The 19,464-nt window shown below is 40.3% G+C and overlaps 1 protein-coding gene across 9 annotated transcripts in view; it reads left to right on the top strand.

The window, feature by feature from the left end:
* AFF1 (AF4/FMR2 family member 1) overlaps positions 1-19,464 on the top strand; it is a 265,568-nt gene that overhangs the window by 111,053 nt on the left and 135,051 nt on the right. The window contains exon 1 of one of the 9 annotated variants that reach the window (XM_011281773.3): positions 6,465-7,089. The exons of the other annotated variants lie outside the window; for them this stretch is intronic. Within the exon in view, the coding sequence (XP_011280075.1) occupies positions 7,073-7,089 (17 nt within the window). The 5' untranslated portion in view covers positions 6,465-7,072. Of the gene's footprint in view, positions 1-6,464; positions 7,090-19,464 lie in introns of those variants that run through there. 9 annotated transcript variants of the gene reach the window in all.

Below are 19,464 nucleotides of genomic sequence, written 5' to 3'. Positions count from 1 at the left end.
GAGGGTTCAGATAGGGAGAAAAGAAATGTTTTCACTTGTCACAAAGGAGTATTTTACCATATTTCTGTAAGTCATACATACTTTAAGAGAAAAAGTTTCCCCTAAATCTAAAACAGCAAACATTAGAGAACCAGCAGGGTTTCAAACAAGAGTCAGAAAAACTATAATCATCTTCCTCAATTCATTCAGTTCCTAATTATATTAAATCTGGTTCTGTTCGCAGCTTTTCCATTAGTTCTGGAGATTCTTACCCAGTTTAGTTTTGTGATCTTAAAGTATCAGAAAGATGTATTTGTGCAAAGTCTTTTTCATGAATTACCTTGAAGATGAAACACATTTTGCAAGAGCATCAGAACAATAAGTGTAAATGACAAAAAGACTCGAAGATGGACATGGTTAAAGATCTGATGAGCGTTTGTTATAATGCAATTGACAAGGAAATCCAGTTATTTCTGTGACACACAACATAATAATTGCAATGTCAAGTGATGACCTTATACCAGGACATACTTAAACCTTAGGAATTTCATATAATTTGTAGGACAGTTTTGCATTTGCCCATGAAGTGTAACCTAAGAAAGTTTATCATCATTTGTTTGACAGTGCTTCCCATGTAACTTAATATACCAAATTATCAAGCCTCATTAGTCAAAAAGACTTCATTTAGAATTTGAATTTGGGGGAAGTTTTGTTAAAGACCTCAGGTTTTAAAGCAAAATGCCTAGGTAGAATTACAGATCATTATAAGACTTAATATTTAATTATCTATTTAACCAAAGTGGCAATAGGAGATTCTACAGAAGGTTACATAGTTGTTAGCAAAACTTAGCTCCTTTAATACTGAGAAGTTTTAACTTTCTTAAATAATCAAAGACCTGATAAAGACGAAACAGAAACTTTGGTTGTCTGGGCAGATAAAGAAAAAAAAACCTTTGTTTACAATTTTTTTATCAAGGGTAGACCAATAATCTAAGAAAACTGTCATTTTAATAGAAAGGAAAAAACAGCCCTTGAATTCCAATCTTATACCAGTATACTTTAAAAATTCATTTATTCCAACCTTACTCCTGACTGTGCATAAAATTGTTTTCCAAAGATTCCCCTTCACAAACCTTCTACAAAGTTTTTTTTTGTATATATTCAGATATTATCCTAAGTTTTCTCTCTCTAACCAGTCTCAGTTTATAACAAAATTATTTTTCTTTACATTCAGATTTTATCCTAAGTTTTCTCACTCAAAAAAACTTCGTTTAGTCTCGGTGTAGGACAAAATTACTTTCTTTTCTGTCACCAAAAATGTATTACCATTTTCATACCTTTTTTTTTTTCGAAAACATATCGTAACTTTTCCTACATACAGAGTTATCTTCCTTATTGTTTCTAGCAGTTTTAATTACTTTTATCAGAATTTCACTCTTAGAAACCTTAGTTTCCAGTGAAAACTAGGTAGTAACCAATTGTGGACTATTACACTAGAATGCTTTAGACTGGCAAATTTATGAATATATTTCATTTTTAGAAATATGTGTTTTTTCATAGTTCATCTTTCGATAAAGCATAAAATGTTCATTAGCAGACCCAAGTATTGTTAGTTTCTCTGTAATAAGCCAAAAGCAGATAAACCTGTGTTTAGTAATTAATGTTTCAGTATTTATTATCTTATTTGGAAAAGACGTAGATATCCAGTGAGTTCAAACCAATCTGTCATTTAACCTAGCAAAATTTAAGGGGCACCTGGGTGGCTCAGTCAGGTAAACGTCCGACTCCTGATTTCAGCTCAGGTCATGATCTCACGGTTCCTGAGTTTGAACCCCACATCGGGCTCCGAGATGACAGCGTGGAGTCTGCTTGGGATTCATTCATTCTCTCTCTCTCTCTCTCTCTCTCTCTCTCTCTCTCTCTCTCTCTCTCTCTCCCTCTCTCTCCCTCTCTCTCCCTCTCTCTCCCTCTCTCTCCCTCTCTCTCCCTCTCCCTCCCTCTCCCTCCCTCTCCCTCTCTCCCTCCCTCTCCCTCTCTCCCTCTCTCCCTCTCCCATTCTTTCCTTCTCTCAAGATAAGTAAACTTAAAAAAAAAAAAAAAACAACACCAAACCAAAAAACCTAGCAAAATTTAAAGTTTCAGGTTACCAAAGATTTTGAAAGCTATTTAAAAGTTTATCTATAGGGACACTTAGGTGGCTCAGTTGGTTAAGTGTCCAGCTCTTTATTTCAGCTTGGGGCATAATCTCATGGTTTGTGAATTCAAGTCCCGTGTCAGGCTCTGCATTAATAGCACGGAGCCTGCTTTAGATTCTCTCTCCCTCTCTGTCTGCCCCTACTTCACTTGCATTCTCTCCCTCTCTCAAAAGAAATAAACTTAAAAAAAAAAGTTCACCTGGGGAGCCTAGGTGGTTCAGTTGGTTAAGCACCTGACTGTTGATTTTGGCTCAAGTCATGGTCTTGCAGGTTTGTGGGTTCGGGCCCCACATTGGGCTCTGTGCAGGAACTTTGGAGCCTGCTTGGGACTCTCTCTCTCGCTTCCCTACTCATGCTGTCTCTGTCTTTCTCAAAATAAATAAATAAAACTTAAAAACAATTTTTTTAAAGTTTACCTATAAGCCTTTTTATTTAATCTACTTGCTCTGAACAATTACCCATGAAAACTTCATGTGAGAGACTATGTTAACCATTATTTTAAGTCATCTTTTTTGCTGATAAACTGCAGTAGAGATAACATGAGCTTATTTGACCTTCAGTAAACCTTGGTGGAATAAGTTTTATATTTAATGTTGATAACTCTAAAAGACATGTCTATTTTAATTAAACCAACAACCTCGAATTAGCTTTAATACTGGCTATGTTGCACCTGTGTCCACTAAAGTCCATCAATTTGTTCCCCGCTGTCTGTTTTTCCTGTGGGGAAATGTGAAGTGGGTAGTTGGAGTCCTGGGAAGCCCCTGGACTCCTTCGTGCTGCTTTGGGAGGTGCTTCAGGTTGAACCTCATAAGGAGGTGGCCCAACAGCTTGGGGTGCTTTCTGCTCATTGATGGTGAAGGTGGGAACAGGAGCTGGGGCACTGAGGATAACATAGGAGCCAGTGGTGCGAGCCTGGCTGGTGGTGGTACAGGAACAGGAGGAGGGAGAGGTGCCTCCTCAGCAAGGCTGAAGGTGGATTTAAAGTCTGGACTAACATTCCTTTATCTCCCTCTCCTGCCTCTTCCTCCTGCAAAACACTTTTTCTCTGGTTGCTTTTTAGCTCTCTCTGCATCATTTATTCAAAATATGTCCTAATGGACTTTCTTTGGGAGCAGAAGCATCCCCCATCTCCATAGGCAAAAGTTAAGAACACAGAAGATACAAAATTGCAACCAAATGAAGCTCAGAGTATCTGTGGTAGCATTTTCTTTCCCAAAAGTTGGAGCTTCACTGGCTGAACCAAATAGCTTCTATTTTTTTCCTTTCTTATTTTATTTTATTTTATTTTATTTTATTTTATTTTATTTTATTTTATTTTATTTTATTTTATTTTATTTTATTTTATTTTATTTTATTTTATTTTAGAGAGAGCACACAGGAGCAGGGGAGAGGGACAGAGGGAGGGGGAGAGAGAGAGAGACGGAGAGTATCTTAAGCAGGTTCCATGCCAGCACAGAGCTGGATGGGGTGCTCAATGCCACGACCCTAGCATCATGACCTGAGCATAAATCAAGAGTTGGCCGCTTAACCTACTGAGCCACCCAGGTGCCCCTGAACCAAACAGCTTCTGGACAAGCTAAGAGAGCCAGATCAAAATCTCCTGTTTGGTGGCAACCAAATGGGAGGAAGAAATCAAAGAGAGCCATTCAGAGCCGTCTTTTCTCTGAGCTTAACATATACACAGGCCAGGCAGCGTTACAATAAAATACTTCTTTTTAGTCATAGGTTCATAGCTAAAAGTAGACGACTCAGCCAATATTCTCCTGAGGGGGCTGGGAGCGGGAATAGAAATAATACTTCCCATTCTCACACAAATTTCAAGAGATCTCCCAAACACATATCCTGGCTTCCCTACTTGCCCCACATCCCTTCCACTCTTCTAATGGTGTCTCTAATTAGAGATTTCTTGTTACAAGTCATATGAATGAGCCACACAAACTCAGAATGGTTCCTAGGAGGTCCAACAACAGGGAAGTAGGGAAGTAGGGAAGGATAGGACCCGACGTGCACTGTCGAAGAACTTACCAGGAACCAAATCTTTCAGGATGCACTTACTCCTCAGTTCATTTCTCTGCTTCAATAAATGTAGTTAAGGCAGTCAGTGCCTGTCTGGGGTGAGCAGAAAGGACTGTCCCCAAAACAAAACAGATTTTGGCAGCTGTAAGGGACTGTTCTCCTCACTCTCCCTGCCTGGCATCAGCTAGTCACAGTGGTTGGCTCTGACCTGTCATAGTCAATTATTAGGGGAAATGAATGTGTGAGCCCTGGGTGCTGCAGCCTGCAGCTCCATCCTGGAATCCCAAGAGGGTGGGACAGATTGGAAGCAGCTCCTGTCTGGCTCACCAGAAAATGTGTTACTGGAGCCCAAGGGTGCAAGAACACGTGGCCCAGGGGGCCCAAACAACACAGTTTCAGCTACTCACCGCCAACAAAATCTAAAGGCTGAAAGAAACATGGCGTGAAGCAAGAAAGGAATTTATTCAGTGAGGTCAGCACCGGGAAGACAGGACTAATGTCCAAAGAATCGTCTCCAAGGTGCTGAGAATACTTCTAAGTTTATATAGGGAAAACGTGGAACAAAGATCTGTGGGTACGCAGCTGAGCAGCAAAAGGTCAGGTTGATTATTGTCTTGGGGTCAATCGCACAGGGTGTTGCTGGCGTCTGGGCTGTCCTTCTTGCTCGAGGGGGTAGTTTCTGTTCCCATCGTTGGATGTTTTGCCTGCTGGGTCCCTTGCCTGAGTTAACTGATAAAGCTAGAAGGGGAAAAACAAGTAAGAGGAACAGATTGAAGGCAAAAATGGAGTCAGTCAGGGCTAGGACTGGGACCTCCTTCAATCTCATCAGAAAAGTCTTTTAATTGTGGCGAAGCTGTCAAGCTCACAGTGGCAGATGTAAAGTTTTACAAAATGCTTGAAAGCTCAGATTTTACCATTGGCAGTAAATAGTGTCGGTTGTTTTCCTTGAGGAAACAGACTCACTTTGTTCATTTTTGAGAGAATGACTGCCAGAAACCCAAGTCAGACTAACCACAGTCCATCAATTGTTCTTTGACGTAGAAATGGTAGTCCACGAAAAAACAGCTGGGCTAGCTTGCAACTCAATTACATACAAGTGCTTTTCTACTAGGCCGTGATTGTACTTAACTTCTGCAGCAGCAGAGTGCTTCGGTGCACTTCCCATTCAGTCCCAAAGAACATCAAAAAGACCTACTCGGGTCGATTTAACAAAAGTAGTAATTCTTACTGCTTGCTTCATTAAGGACATTCGTGAAGGACACTTGCTGTAACTGCTGATGTGTGGTGGTGAAGAATGCAGGGACTACTAGTTCCATTTGCTGCCACTGTGGCGATTAGGGCTCAGAGGCCTGCAGTTACCCCACAATTGCTTTTGCATCATTAGTGCAAATGGCAGCACAGTGAAAAAGACAAATAAGGGCTTTGTGTTACTCTAAAAATAGTTTTGACCTCTGCGAAGTTCTTGGGGACTCCCAGGAGTCCACTAATCACACTTTGAGAACCACACATAGAGATGCATTGAGCCTTCCTCCCAGCATTGTCATTTTCATACCAGAGATCAACATGTCACTATTCCATGGCTTCTTAGTAGCACAGTCTGGATTATCTCTGTGAGGTAGACAACCCTGTAATGATTCTAGGTAGAACTGAGGAGCCTACAGGGCAGGCATTCGGTCAGCCTTCATTTCCAGCTCTTACAGTGTGCTGCGGGTCCCCAGGAGATATTGTAGCACACCGTCTCTCCATCTCTGCCCACCTAAGGGTTTTCCTGCTTACCTTTAGGCACTGTTGAGACACAAATGCCTTCCCTAGTCCTCTTAGTACGACCCATTTTTGTTTGTACTAACTACATAGCGTTTACTATATTGGTAGTTTGCATCCTCAATTTTTTTTTTTTTTAATGCCAATCCCTTAATTTACTAAAGGACCAAAATGAGTTACTGTTTACTTTGTAATCTGTATGTTGTCCAGAAAAGGCAGGGCGTTTTGTAAATGTTTTCTCAGTGTAATGAAATCAAAACTGAAAGCGAACAAAGTAAAACAAGAGTGCGTTGGTTGCACATTTCCTGACTGCGAGCATTGGAATGATCAAAAGTAGCGAACGTGGTTTACTGCTGTGGTTTTTATTCCTTGCTCACTGCAGCCTCTAGGGGCCCAATATTCAACAAATATTCAAATTGGAGCTGGAGTTCTGAGCGGCCGGGTACTGTGTGTTCCGGCGGTGTGTTTGTACATTGTTAAAACCTGGCAAGAGAGCACCAGCCAGGAGCCGGCAGGCGGGGCTCGGCCACGAACGAGCGAGCGGGGCTGCGTCGGCGCTCGGGCTCGGTGCCCCCGCCCGGCGCAGCCTCCGGCTCGGGCCGGCGGAGCGCCGTGCCCATTTAAGGAGGCGGACCGTACCACCAGAACTTTCTTGACAGGGGGTAGTCAGGCGAACTCGGACAACTTTCAGGGAGCCTAAAGACGATTTCGTTTCTCTTCTAACCCTGGCCCGGGTTCTAGTGGCGCTCAGGGGGAGCTGTGCGCTGGTGGGCTTTGGTCGTGGGGCTCCTCGGGTTTCCCTTCTCCGAAATCGCCCCGAGGGTCTTCACTTGCTCTCATTTCGGACGCAACATTCCCCGAGCTGGTCCAAAGTGTAGTTCGCCTGCAGAGGCCCCAGTGCCCGGATGTCCATCAGGATTAGTGCGAGCCAATACGCTCGGAGCCCGAGGCTGCGCTGAGGACGCCCGGGCTTGGGAGCAGGTAGTCCCGTAACACCGGGGAGTTGCGCTGGGGAGCTCGTCCCCGCCCGGCCCCGGCAAATGGTGAGCGCGGCGCTGGCAGAAGGGCCGCGGGTGGAAGGCTCCGATGGACAGAAGACCTTGAGCTCTGCAAAGTGAATTATGGCAGCCCAGTCAAGGTAAGCCAGGCTCCGAGAGAAACTTTTTAAATGTGTTAGTGGCTAGGGGAATTGAAGGTTGAGGGCGGGGGGTGGGGGAGGGACGGTTGGGGTGCTGCGAAGACTACCGGCAGGAAGCAGCTTTGTCATTGCTCTCTCATCATTCCCGATGCTGTGGTTCATTACTTAACGTCAGATTTAAAAAAAAAAAAAAACAGTTGGGAGAGCGTACTGGACAATTTCTGCAGCGCGGAGGAGAGGGGTTGAGTTAAAGTTAAAAGTTAAATTTCTTCCGTCTTCCAAAATAATTATTTTCGGAGAAAATAAGTTGTTTGAACTTGCTTACCTTTGCCCAAATTTTCGTTTAGTTTCTTTGTGCACCTCTCTTTGGTTCGCCTGATTTGGGGGGGGGGGAGGGGGAGCGCTAGTATTTTGATCGGAATTTTAGAAGTCAGTAAATGTAAAAACAGTTCGCCTTAGAGAAGGTGGTTGAGAATTTGGCTGGTGAGTGATCGAAAATGTTGCTGCTAAAATGTAGGATTCCACATAAAACGGCACGGCTTGCGAGAATCTGCTGAGTAGGCAAAGACCGGGAACGTACCGGGGTTGGCGAAGGGGAGAGGATAATGAACTGCAGTTGCTGTCAGAGGAGCGCTATTGTAAGAACCTCAAGCTCTGACTTTGGTTGGTTCCTTTTTTTTTTTTTTTTTTTTTTTTTGCAATGAGTGTTAAAGAGTGATAACAAGGCGTTAGTGGTTAGTATACGATTCAGACTGTTGTGTGTGAATTCATTTTAGTTGTGACAGCAGTTAGTGCTAAGGGAAGCTTAAAGTTATATTTAAGTTCTTTTTCAACTGTTTGACTAGAAAGCAGTTTGGTGTCACATATTTAAAATAATAATAGGGCCCTTCAAGTTGACACTTATTGTAGTATAGTGATTTGGGGATGTCTTAGGCTAAATACGTTTTGGGTTCCAAAACCCAGGTGTACCACTAAAAGAAATAGATGCTCGAATGCTGACGATTGGGTGAGATGAAATTCAGAATTGTTTCCTAAGAGAACTTTCTAGGAAGAGAAACAACTTCTCTAATGTAGACCACCTCTTGTGCGATATCTGCTGTATGCATTTTAACATCTCAACTCAGTGGTTTATTCCCTGCTCCATGTTGTTGGCTGTTCTGAGAAAGGGGCTCTTGGATCCAAGTAGTAGGAAAACTTTGATTAGAAACAAAAGTTGCACCTTTGTGTGCTAACCTGTAATGAAAATTAACTGCCAAGGGGGCCTGTGGCATAAAACCTTTGATAAGATACTTTGATCAAAATAATTAAATACTATTCAACAAAACTCCTTCATATAGAGGTACGATTTGAACTCAGGTGCAAGTGATTTCAATGCCTCAGCTCTTAAGCTAAGAATAAAATAAGATAGTAACTAACTGGACACTGCAGTGTGCCAGGCACAGCTGCTGTAATTGAATTATCTCTTTGATTCTTCTCAGTCACTTAAATAGGTAAGGAGTTTTATTTTCCACATTTGGAGTTAAAGAAACTGAGTCCCGGCCTGCCTGTTTCTTGCCCGAGATCACACAGGTGGAGCAGTGCCTGACTCCTGAGCTGCGCTGCAGATTTGCTTGCTTCCGGGATGCTTCTTTAATGGTGAGGTGAGGTGTGAAAAGGGATCTGCAAAGCCTCAGTATAAGTATACAAAAAGCAATTTCTGCTCAAAGTGCCCTGCTACAAAATGGAAAAATCGGAATTATTGGTCTGGTAGTTCAACTTGTGGGTAATTGAAATAGGAGGACTGCCTGTATTCTGCTCTTCTTCCTGGCCTTCAGACGTGCCCTTGAACTAGGAACAAAGCCACAAGGCCATGATGTCTGTTGTTTTCTTAGCCTGCATGATGGGAGTAGATCTCTTAAGTTATAAATATTCATTTTCTTCAGTTACATTTGGAATGTGGTCTACGCTCATTTAGACGTTGTGTTTTGTGGGATAGTAGGTAATTTCTGAGATCCAAAGAGAAGATTGCAGATATTTTTGGATTTCAAGGAAACCTCAAGCTGGGCCACATTGTTCTGAGTAGTGCTAAGAGAAACAGAACCATCACCTCTGATTTACGATGTGGGGCAGTAAAATCTTGTCCATGTGCCACACACAGTATCTGTTTGCTCTTGAAACAATTAGTTTAGATTGTTGGACTCATTGGTCCTCAGGATTCATAGCTCAGTTTGTTCTAACCAGAGTCATTTCATTGTGCACTATTTAAAGTAATTTGACTTTTTTTTTCTTCGAAGAGGTAGATGAGAACTTAGATCAAACTGAATTTTGTGGCACTGACAGGGACTACACGAGAGGACCATGTCACTTTCCTCTCGTTATTTGGCATTGCTTTCAGGTAATGTTTTTCATTTGATACTTACGGTTGGTATATGACTAATTTTTTGTGTGACTGAATAGGCTAGGCAGTGTCTTCCTTTTCTGTAGTCAGCTCCTTAAGGCAAGACATTGTCTCACATTTTTATTGTCTCCTGCTAAGCTAGAAGTATTTTGAATGAGGAAGAGACTACATAATTATTTCTTAGCTTGTGAACCTTTATAAATTGAGTTTGTACAGTCCTCTCTCTCATTTTAATTTTTTTTTCAACGTTTATTTATTTTTGGGACAGAGAGAGACAGAGCATGAACGGGGGAGGGGCAGAGAGAGAGGGAAACACAGAATCGGAAACAGGCTCCAGGCTCTGAGTCATCAGCCCAGAGCCCGACGCGGGGCTCGAACTCACGGACCGCGAGATCGTGACCTGGCTGAAGTCGGACGCTTAACCGACTGTGCCACCCAGGCGCCCCCTCTCTCTCATTTTAAAACCTAAAAGGAGCGAAAAACAACAACAACCTAAAACTAGGAAATTGATTATTTTGTTTTGCTTTGTTGTTGATTTCTTCCCCCAGAAGTGGAAGACATCTGTTGAATGAAAGGTCAGTTGCCTAAACTTTAAAAATTAGATTTTGGGTCAGTATTTTGAAAACATGTAATATTTGATTTGAGTATTCAAGTTGTGGAGAAATGCAGTCATTTAGAAATGCAGTACCAGTTGGGGCGCCTGGGTGGTTCAGTCGGTTAAGCGTCCGACTTCTGCTCAGGTCATGATCTCGCTGTCTGTGAGTTCGAGCCCCGCGTCGGGCTCTGTGCCGACAGCTCAGAGCCTGGAGCCTGCTTCGGATTCTGTGTCTCCCTCTCTCTCTCTCTCTCTGACCCTCCCCCATTCATGCTCTGTCTCTCTCTGTCTCAAAAATAAATAAACATTAAAAAAAAATTTATAAAAAAATAAAAAGAAATGCAGTACCAGTTCAAGCAGGACATACTGTGCCTCTGCTCTCTCTCTCTGATTCGTGTGTGCTTTCTTTGGAACCTTTAAGCACAACAGATACACTGGCTACTTTCTTATGGGAGTTGTAATAAACTTGCCTTCTTTAACTTGAAATAGTTACAGATCCGTGGCTTTAGTTTCCAAATTCTGATCTAAAGCACCGAATGCTTTATAGAAGTGCATATAACCTGGCGTGCCCTCTTTGGATAATAGCAAGCCTGTGATGGGGTAAAGGTGGGTATGGCATCTCAATAGTTTGTAGATCTATACTTTTCGGTGAGGATTAACTTACTTTATATTTAGAAGTGTGTTGATGGATAAAACAGGAGGGCTTTGTCTGGTTCCCCATCTCTGCTAACCCCCTCATTGAAGCAATCCTTGAATTCTAGAAAGGAATATATACGTACCTTCAACTACTGCCAGGGATTAACCAGTTTTAAAACGCACCTTGTGCTAAGGGAGAAGCCCTGGTCCACCCCCCCACCCTGGGAGGGAGGGGAGTGGGGGAGTTGAAATTCTGTAGGAGAACAGCATCTGGTGGTTGAGCACATCTCAGAAGAAAGCACTTTCAGACAATTTGCAAAAGGAAATTAGGGTTAGTCAGTTCTCCCACAGTGTTTTTGTTTTGAATTTTACTGAGGTTAATGCTAATGAAGTTTAAATAATAATAATAATAATAATAATAATAATAATAATAATAATAAAGCAAAGTCAGATTGTTCCTAAGATTATTATGAAGCCGGTTTTTGGTGGATCTCTTTGGTGAGGGAAATTTTCCATTGCAAAAAGCATTGCTCTTAAACTGGTACCGAACCAGTTTTGTTCTGTCTTCTGCGCTCCTCATTTTTGAGCTACCAATTACCTTGGAAGAAAATTCACAAAAGCAAAGAAGCTCTGGTTAAATATGAGCAGATATCAAAGAAAAATGCTGTGGTATTTTGGGAAGTGCGGTTCAAGGACGTGATTTCAAGAAGGAAATAATTTATGCAGTATTTTGACCCAGCGAATGTCTTCATTTTTTCCTTTGTGACGCCATGGTAAACAGTGTCCTTGACAAGAGAGAAACACAGACAGGTCTCTTAAGCGATTTCCTACTAGTTCATCCTGAGAGCCAGCCGAGCTTCCTGACTCACCAGACTACAGTTTCTTCCAACATAAAGAAGGAGAATTGAGTCATTTTTTTTTTTCCAGTCAGCTGGTTTATGGGGATGTTCTTTGGCGATATTAACGCACGTGATCTCTCAAGAGATTTAGGGGATTCTTACGGGATAGCATGAAAAGGTGTTTGATAGTTGTTTCTATACTCTTTTGAAAATGGAATTTAGTGAATGCTGCATTGAAGCAATTTAAATGTCACATATTCTCAGGCATGAGAAGTGTTCTCTTAGTCACGGATAAGAGGGAAATCTCATTTTGGTGCTGTCATTCGTTTTGAGCCTTCAAATCTATATATTACCCAGTGGCTGTAAAATGCAGGAAATAAAGCTGAGTATCTTCGTTACTGCTTTGAGGTACAGCATACAACTTGATTGCTTCTAAATATATAAACTTAGTTTTCTATTAGGGAATTTCTCTATTTCATTTGTTTTCCAAGATTGGCATATAAACTTAATTCCAAAAGCTCCTGTCTTTTAAAAGGGAAAGTTCTGTATGTGAGTTGTGGTGGGAACTGCAAGCAGTAGCATTTCTGATGATCCTTCCGAACTAGTTGGAAATACAGTCTGCATGTTTAGGACAAAGTTTCTTGACTCAGAAGTAAAAATGTAACAAACTTGGATATCATAGTCTCTGTTGCAGTTCAGTTACGTTTTATTGGTATAGGGTGTGTGCATAACTTTTACAGCTTGAATGATTACCTTTTTTACATAAGTGAAAAAAAATGGGGAGAGAACCAAGGCTGTATTTTTGTTCATTCCTTTTATTATGAGTATACATGTATTCATTTGCTCAAAATAATGCAGTAAGTAGAAGGCACAATAATGTCTTGCTGAAATATAGATGTATCAGGTGGAGTTTAGTATTAGGCCTTAAAGGGAAAAATAAGATTTATAACTTGTCGTGTTAATGCTCTAGAGACCCTAAAGTAAAAATTAACTTCACAACCATCCCAGTGCTGACTTTCTGTGACTTGGCAGTGATCGGTGTTGAGAATCTTTCCCCTGTGCAAACTTTTCCCTTTTCCTAGCTATGCCTAGTGAGTTAAAGCTTAACCCAATGGCCACAAAGCCAGCAGACTTAATATCCTGGAAGTCTTGTTCTCTGATGAATGTCTGTTTTCTTGTTATGGTTTATTGGCTTTGTTTTTAATTTAACCAGATTGAACTATCAGATTCATAAGGCTGTTACTCAAGCAGTAATTTTATGTCAGATTTAGTATGGTAAGAGGAATCCTAGTGGCGACATCTTGTCAAAAAGAACGAAAACTAACTGAAGGGGGAAATCTATAGTGTATTTCGACTGATGCCTAAATTGCCTTTGCTTTGGTGTTAGGGATTTCCAAAGGACACCCACAGTTTGACCACATTGTTAAAAAAACTTTTTTTTAATGTTTATTTTTGAGAGAGAGAGAAAGACAGAGTGTGAGTGGGGAGGGGCAGAGAGAGATGGAGACACAGAATCTGAGCTGTCAGCACAGAGCCTGACAGGGGTCTCGAACTCACTAGCCATGAGATCATGACCTGAGCCGAAGTTGGACGCATAACTGACTGAGCCACCCAGGTGCCCCGACCACGTTCTAAAGGTACCAAGAATTGTTGTTTCTCTTTATTGGCTCATATGATGAATACTTGGAGACCTGCAGGCCACATGGTCCTTTGGGTGGGCTGTAGAGAGTTAAGGATGCAACTCTTGAGTCACTGGCTTGCCTTTATTTTACCCTACAAGGTCTTGCTTTCTTTTTCATATTGCTTACTGCTGGGTTGGCAATTAAATAAAAGTAAAAGAATATTTTGAGTGCAACGTGGTCATATTAAGTTCAAGGTTCTCTTTCAAACTTGACACTAGAATCACCGGGTTGGGGGGGGGGGTGGTTGCTAACATGCTGATTCTACTCCTTTTTTCCCCACCCTCAGAGAGTCTCATTAGACAGGTGTAGGGTGGAGCTTGGGTGGAACCCTGCCGGCTCTGAGGCCAGAGGCCCACCCTACTACCCTTTGTGAAATGGAGTCTGTGTGAGAGAGATATATAAAGTATATCATGCCAAAAAAAAAAATAAATATATATATATATATTATACAATGCAATTACATTTTGACTTAATATATACTCACATATCCTCCTCCCCTCCCCCCCGAAATAGACAAGAGGTTGGTAGAAAAAGTAGATCTCCATCTCTATTTATATATATATATATTACGAACTGTATTTGTTAAAGTATCCAGATGCACCTAAATTTAAAAAAACAAAAGGAAAAGGCAGGCATCAAGAAGTAATGCCCAATTTGATCATGCAGCACTTTCCCAAGAATTGTTTCTTTTCAAGGACATAGATATTTAATTTACCCTTTCCTATCCATTCTGGGCTCCTTCCCAAAACTACTAACTCACATTCTGCCACACACACCCCAGTTTATCAGGTGGCAGTTGTTTTTGTTCCCAGAGAAAAGTTACAACTGTGAATTGGTCAATTATATCCAAACTCCATGAAACTAAAAGGTGGTGGTGTTTTGTTTTTGTTTTTTAAACAAAATACTGTGTCCACTGTTGTTGAACAAATAATGTTCAGTAAAAATTTTAAGTGAGACTCCTACTGGGAAGTAAATGTTCAAATTATAGCAGATGTCAGTTCCTGTAACAAAATTCAGGAAACACTTTCTGGTATGTGGGTGTTGTAACTCTTCAGTTCTTGGAACTTTCCTTCAGGAAACTGTCCTGTCAAAAGCAGAGCAGTTGATAAAATATGTAGCACAATTCACAAACGGTGTCGTGCAGTGTAATTAAATTTTGATTTGGTGCATATGTTTTTGGGGTCACGCTAGAGCTGAGACTCACGTGACTTTCATCCTGGATAATGTGCATCTGGATAACTTGTTAAATCGATCCCCTCATTCTCATTGCCTTAAAAATGCAGGTGTATCTGATTTACTCTGGATGTGAATTTTTGGTAAGTGGTAAAATTAACCAGTCCCCATTGCTTTATGTAAAAGAATGAAACATGTTTCCTACTTAGTTTTATGTAGAAATTACATATTTTTGTCTCCTGGTCGATAAACTGATATTTTACTGTAGACATTTTTAAGTAAGATGGCTTACCTAGTCAGTTGGTAGCTTTAGCTGTCATGAGTTCATGAAATTATGCTGTGTGTGTGTGTTTAAAGGCAAACAGAACCTCTTGAATTAATATGCTGAATATTAAATACTTCTAAAAGTTTGTTAAAAGGGGATATTTAGTGGTACAAAATTCTGGACGGTAACACATAGTTAACACTCTCTCTCTCTTTCTCTTTAAGTAATGTTGACCTGCAATTGCACTTCTAGAAATTATGTTTTTCTGTTATTTTATGGTCTGTGTATCTCTCTTCCCCGCCCCCCCTTCCCTTTTAGAGTTAAACCATACTTGTGCTAACTCTCCATTTTAAAAAGCTGTGTAAATAGAAACTTTGTACCACATGGAAGAAATTAGGCAGCTACATTTACTGACATTAGCATAGTAAAAAGATAGAATGGAACCCAGTGTGTTACATTTGTTTCCAAAACCAAGTTCTAGCTGAAAGTGTTGTAAAGAATACAGAGATGAGTATTGTCTGCTTGTCACTTGATTTTAGTAAAATTGAGAGTAAACCAATTAAACACAATTTTTTAAAGTGGGAACTGTGCCCAGAAGACAAAAAGCCCTAGATTGGAAGTTATAAAAGATTGAATTTGGTAGTTTCTATCTTTTTGTTGATAGTGTGGGGTTTTTATGTTAAAACTCATGATAGGTGCTTTATTTTATTATTTTTTTAATGTTTATTTATATTTGAGAGAGGGAGTGCGTGAGAGGCAAGGTGCGAGCAGGGGAGGGGTAGAGAGAGAGGGAGACACAGAATCCAAAGCAGGTTCTAGGCTCTGAGCTGTCAGCACAGAGCCCGAAGCAGGGCTCGAACTCACAAGCCATGAGATCATGACCTGAGCTGAAGTCCAACCGATGGAGCCACCCAGACACCCCAACAGGTGCCTTATTCTTACAAATAGCTTCATAGTTTTCTTATTTTAACAGTCATGTTTTTCTAAGGATAAAGTGAAAATAATTAGATTTACTTACTGTGGACTTTAGTTTGTAGGCTTTGAAAAAAATCATGACAATTCTCATAAGCCTAGAATAAAACTTGGTTTCTTCCTGACGTCACCCATATTCTGTGGTGATATCCCTCTAAGGTGTTGGTATTATCCATTATATTAAAGAGTGAAGTGGAAACTTTACTCCTACTTCGTTTTTTGGTATCTTGGCAAATGACTTTTATTTTTTTTTTTGGCAGGGCAGGAGGGGAGCAGATTGCTTTAATCAAGATACAGTCATTATCACCCAGATCTTTCATCTCTTTTGTGACTTCTCATTTTATCATTTTTTCCCTCAACCCAAGTTTCTTTTTTCTTTACAACTTTGTAGTATATTTTACATATCCTAAGAGTTGTCCATTTCAAGTGTGCAACTCAGTGATTTCACTTTATTATGTTTACCTTCTTAAGTGGTACAGCCATCACCATAAATCTTTTTTTAGGACATTTTATCTCCCCAGTAAGATCCCTCATGTCCATTTACAGGTAATCCATGTTCCTAGCTCCTTGCTAAATCTTTCTGTGTGTAAATTTGCCTTTTTGTCATTACTTCACATACATGGAACCTTGAGGTTTTTTACATCTAGCTCTTTGCACTCGTGTAATTTTTTTGAGATTCATCTGTGGCATAGCATATGTCAGCTTTGTCCTTGTAATTACCAAATAGTATTCTGCTGTCTGAGTATGATAGACTGTTTGTTTCATATGTGTTCACAGGGGAGTGGCTATTACAAATAATGCTCCTGTGAACATTTGCGTGCAAGTCTTTGTGTAGACATACATTTTCCTTTTGTTTGGTTAGATACCAAAGAGTAGATTTGCTGGGTCCTTAGGATAGTTTTATGCCTTACTTCCTTTTTTTTTTTTTTTTTTTTTTTTTAATGTTTATTTTTGAGAGAGAGAAAGAGAGTGCGAGCCGGGGAGGGGCAGAGAGAGAGGGAGACACAGAATCTGAAGCAGGCTTCAGGCTCTGAGTTGTCAGCACAGAGCCTGATGCGGGGCTTGAACCCATGAACTGTGAGATCATGACCTGAGCCAAAGTTGAATGCTTGACTGACTGAGCCACCCAGGCACCCCTATACCTTACTTTTTTGAGAAACCACTGAACTGTTTTCCAAACTGTATGTCCATCCTAACCCATGTTTAAACTGATCTAGTTCAGTTTCTTGCAAGTTATTTTACTGTCTTTGTAGTCAACTGGGCTGTGGAACTGGTGGTTCTGAGATCTGATCAATTTTGCATTTGAATGTTAAAAAATAACGTGTTTTAAATACATATGGCTAAAACACAACTGTTTTTTTCATAGAAGATACTATGAAGATTTCTAAAATTGGTCAGACTTTGTGATGAAGAAGCTTACATCAAGAAGTATTTAAAGAAAGTCAAATTAACATTTAAAATATCAATGCATGCTTTTGTCAAAATTGCAAGTGAAACTTCCAACACGCAACTTATGAACCCATCAAATCGATATATATGTATACATATATATGTGTATATATATTCTATTTTTCAGAACTGCTAAACAGCCCTAGAAATTGTCATTTAGATGTGTTTTTAGTAAAAACAACTTTCAGGCAAATTTTAGCTGTTCTCATTAGCTACAGTCTTGAATTTGTGCAAAGATATGTTATCTGAGTGGAGCTTCTGGAAATTATCTTTAAAACTGGGGTTTTGCTAGAGGAAGGTGGTGACCATATTCCCCCAATTGGTAGCGTGTTCCAAACTTCAGGAAAAGGTGGATCTACTTTATGAACAAGAATACTTCGTGAAGTGCTCTGAAATTATCTGTGGGTGGATGTGTGATGGTAGTGAGAGTGAATCCCCTTTTCAGCCCTCCCGTTGCTATTCTGTAAAGGAGCTGTGAGGCCACACTTAGTTGTCTCCTACATGGCTGCCTTTAACAAGTCTGCCCATGTGCTTTCATCTTTGGGGCCTCAGAACATTGTGGCATGTGACTGGAATTCACTGTTTCTGGGTATTAATTTACCTACTTAAAGATTATATCAGCATTAATAGCTTTATGACTGTGGCCAATTCACATACATGGACAGTGCTTTTAATATTATCCATATCATGTATTGATGAATGCCTTGTTGCTCACTGAGAGCCAGCCACTGCGTGTGCAGGTCTCTAAGCTGGTTCATGTGGGGAGCTGTCTCCCCACATGGAGAGGAGCTCATAGTTGGTTGTGGGGGTGGGGGACAGAAAATCAGCAAACAAAACTGACCAATGAAACAGTCGCAAACTGTTACGGCACCATGACAAAAAACAAATGGGGGTGTCGTGACAGAGAATAATGGAATGTGGGGGACTTTGTCAGCCACAAGGACCTCTGATAGAGTTGACTGAAGTAGAGAAAAATCAAGTCATGATATGTTAGAACTGCTATTTCAGAATGTACATGGAAATAAGTGATAGTGGAAAGAATGGCATTTTTTAAACAGGGCAGATAGGATTTTAGGAAACTGTCATGTGGCAGTCTTAAAATAAAAATTGTTTTTGTGGATTAATTCGACCAAAACTCAGTCCTGTGTTTTTTGTTTTTGTTTTTGTTTTTTAATACAGATAAAATGAGCTTCATAACATAACATGAGCTTTTAAAATAGAGACTGTTTTCTAAGAGTTTGCCTTAATTGGTGCATAAATATAAACAAGTTAAACATGCAGAAAATAAATTTGAGAGGACATCTTTCTTAGTTTGGAAAGCCATCAAATAAGAGATGTGATAGAGTTAGAGAAGTCCCAGCTCAGGGAGTACAGTCATAAGGAGGTGAAGATTTAGACAGTAAAGAGGATATTTAGCCTGGCTATTAAATACAAAGGTTAATTTACAAAGCAACCTTCTATGCTTGTGAAAGACTGCCATAGGAAGTGTGGTGAAAGATGGCTTGCACTTCTGCCAAAAACAGACCTTGAATTAATAAATTATATATGTTAAGGGGTTTAAGGAAAGCCCAGCAACGAACTTCTCATTGAAGGTAATTAAACATGAAAACATAGTGGGAGGTGGAGTTCTTTTAGTCTATTGAGAAATAGGAAATAGATAATCTCTACCTTGGATATTTTAGGAAGTAGCAGATGGTTTGAGTACCTTTTTCTCAAGGGATTTTGTGGCTTCTTGAAAAAATGTTATCACAACAAACTGCTAGAGGAACTGAAAGTTCTTATGCTCTGCATGCATCACAGCTATGTTTAATTATATAAAGTTACTATAAGGATCCTGCATTCAGTGTCACCTCATCTCTTTTGTACCTCTATTTACAGTTATTTTCAAATAAATATAGTTAGTCGTGGACCTTTTGTGGCCTAATAGATGATGATTCCATGAATGTGAACAAAGAATGTATATTCTCTATTTTCAGGGTCCAGAGTCAAATGTGGGTTTGTACATTAGACCTGTCTTGCCTTATTTCTATATTCATTTTTTTAAAGTTTATTTTTTGGGAGAGACAGAACATGAGCAGGGGAGCAGCAGCAGCAGCAGCAGAGAGAGAGAGAGAGAGAGAGAGAGAGAGAGAGAGAATCCCAGGCAGGCTCGGGGCTCAAACTCCTGAAACCGGGAGATCATGACCTGAGCCAAAATCAAGAGTCGGACGGACTCTTAACCAACTGGGCCACCCAGGCGCCCCTTATTTTTGTATTCTTATTTTATCCATTCTGTGGACTAAGAGATGAATAAGTCACATACAATTAATGAGCTTCTATTTCTGCTAATAATCTTCTGAAGTTTTTGCTTTGTGAATTTTTTTAAATTTTTTAAAAAATATTTATTT

Source organism: Felis catus, chromosome B1 (assembly GCF_018350175.1).
Source record: "Felis catus isolate Fca126 chromosome B1, F.catus_Fca126_mat1.0, whole genome shotgun sequence".
Classification (NCBI taxonomy): domain Eukaryota; kingdom Metazoa; phylum Chordata; class Mammalia; order Carnivora; family Felidae; genus Felis; species Felis catus.
This window is presented reverse-complemented; position numbering and strand designations above follow the sequence as displayed.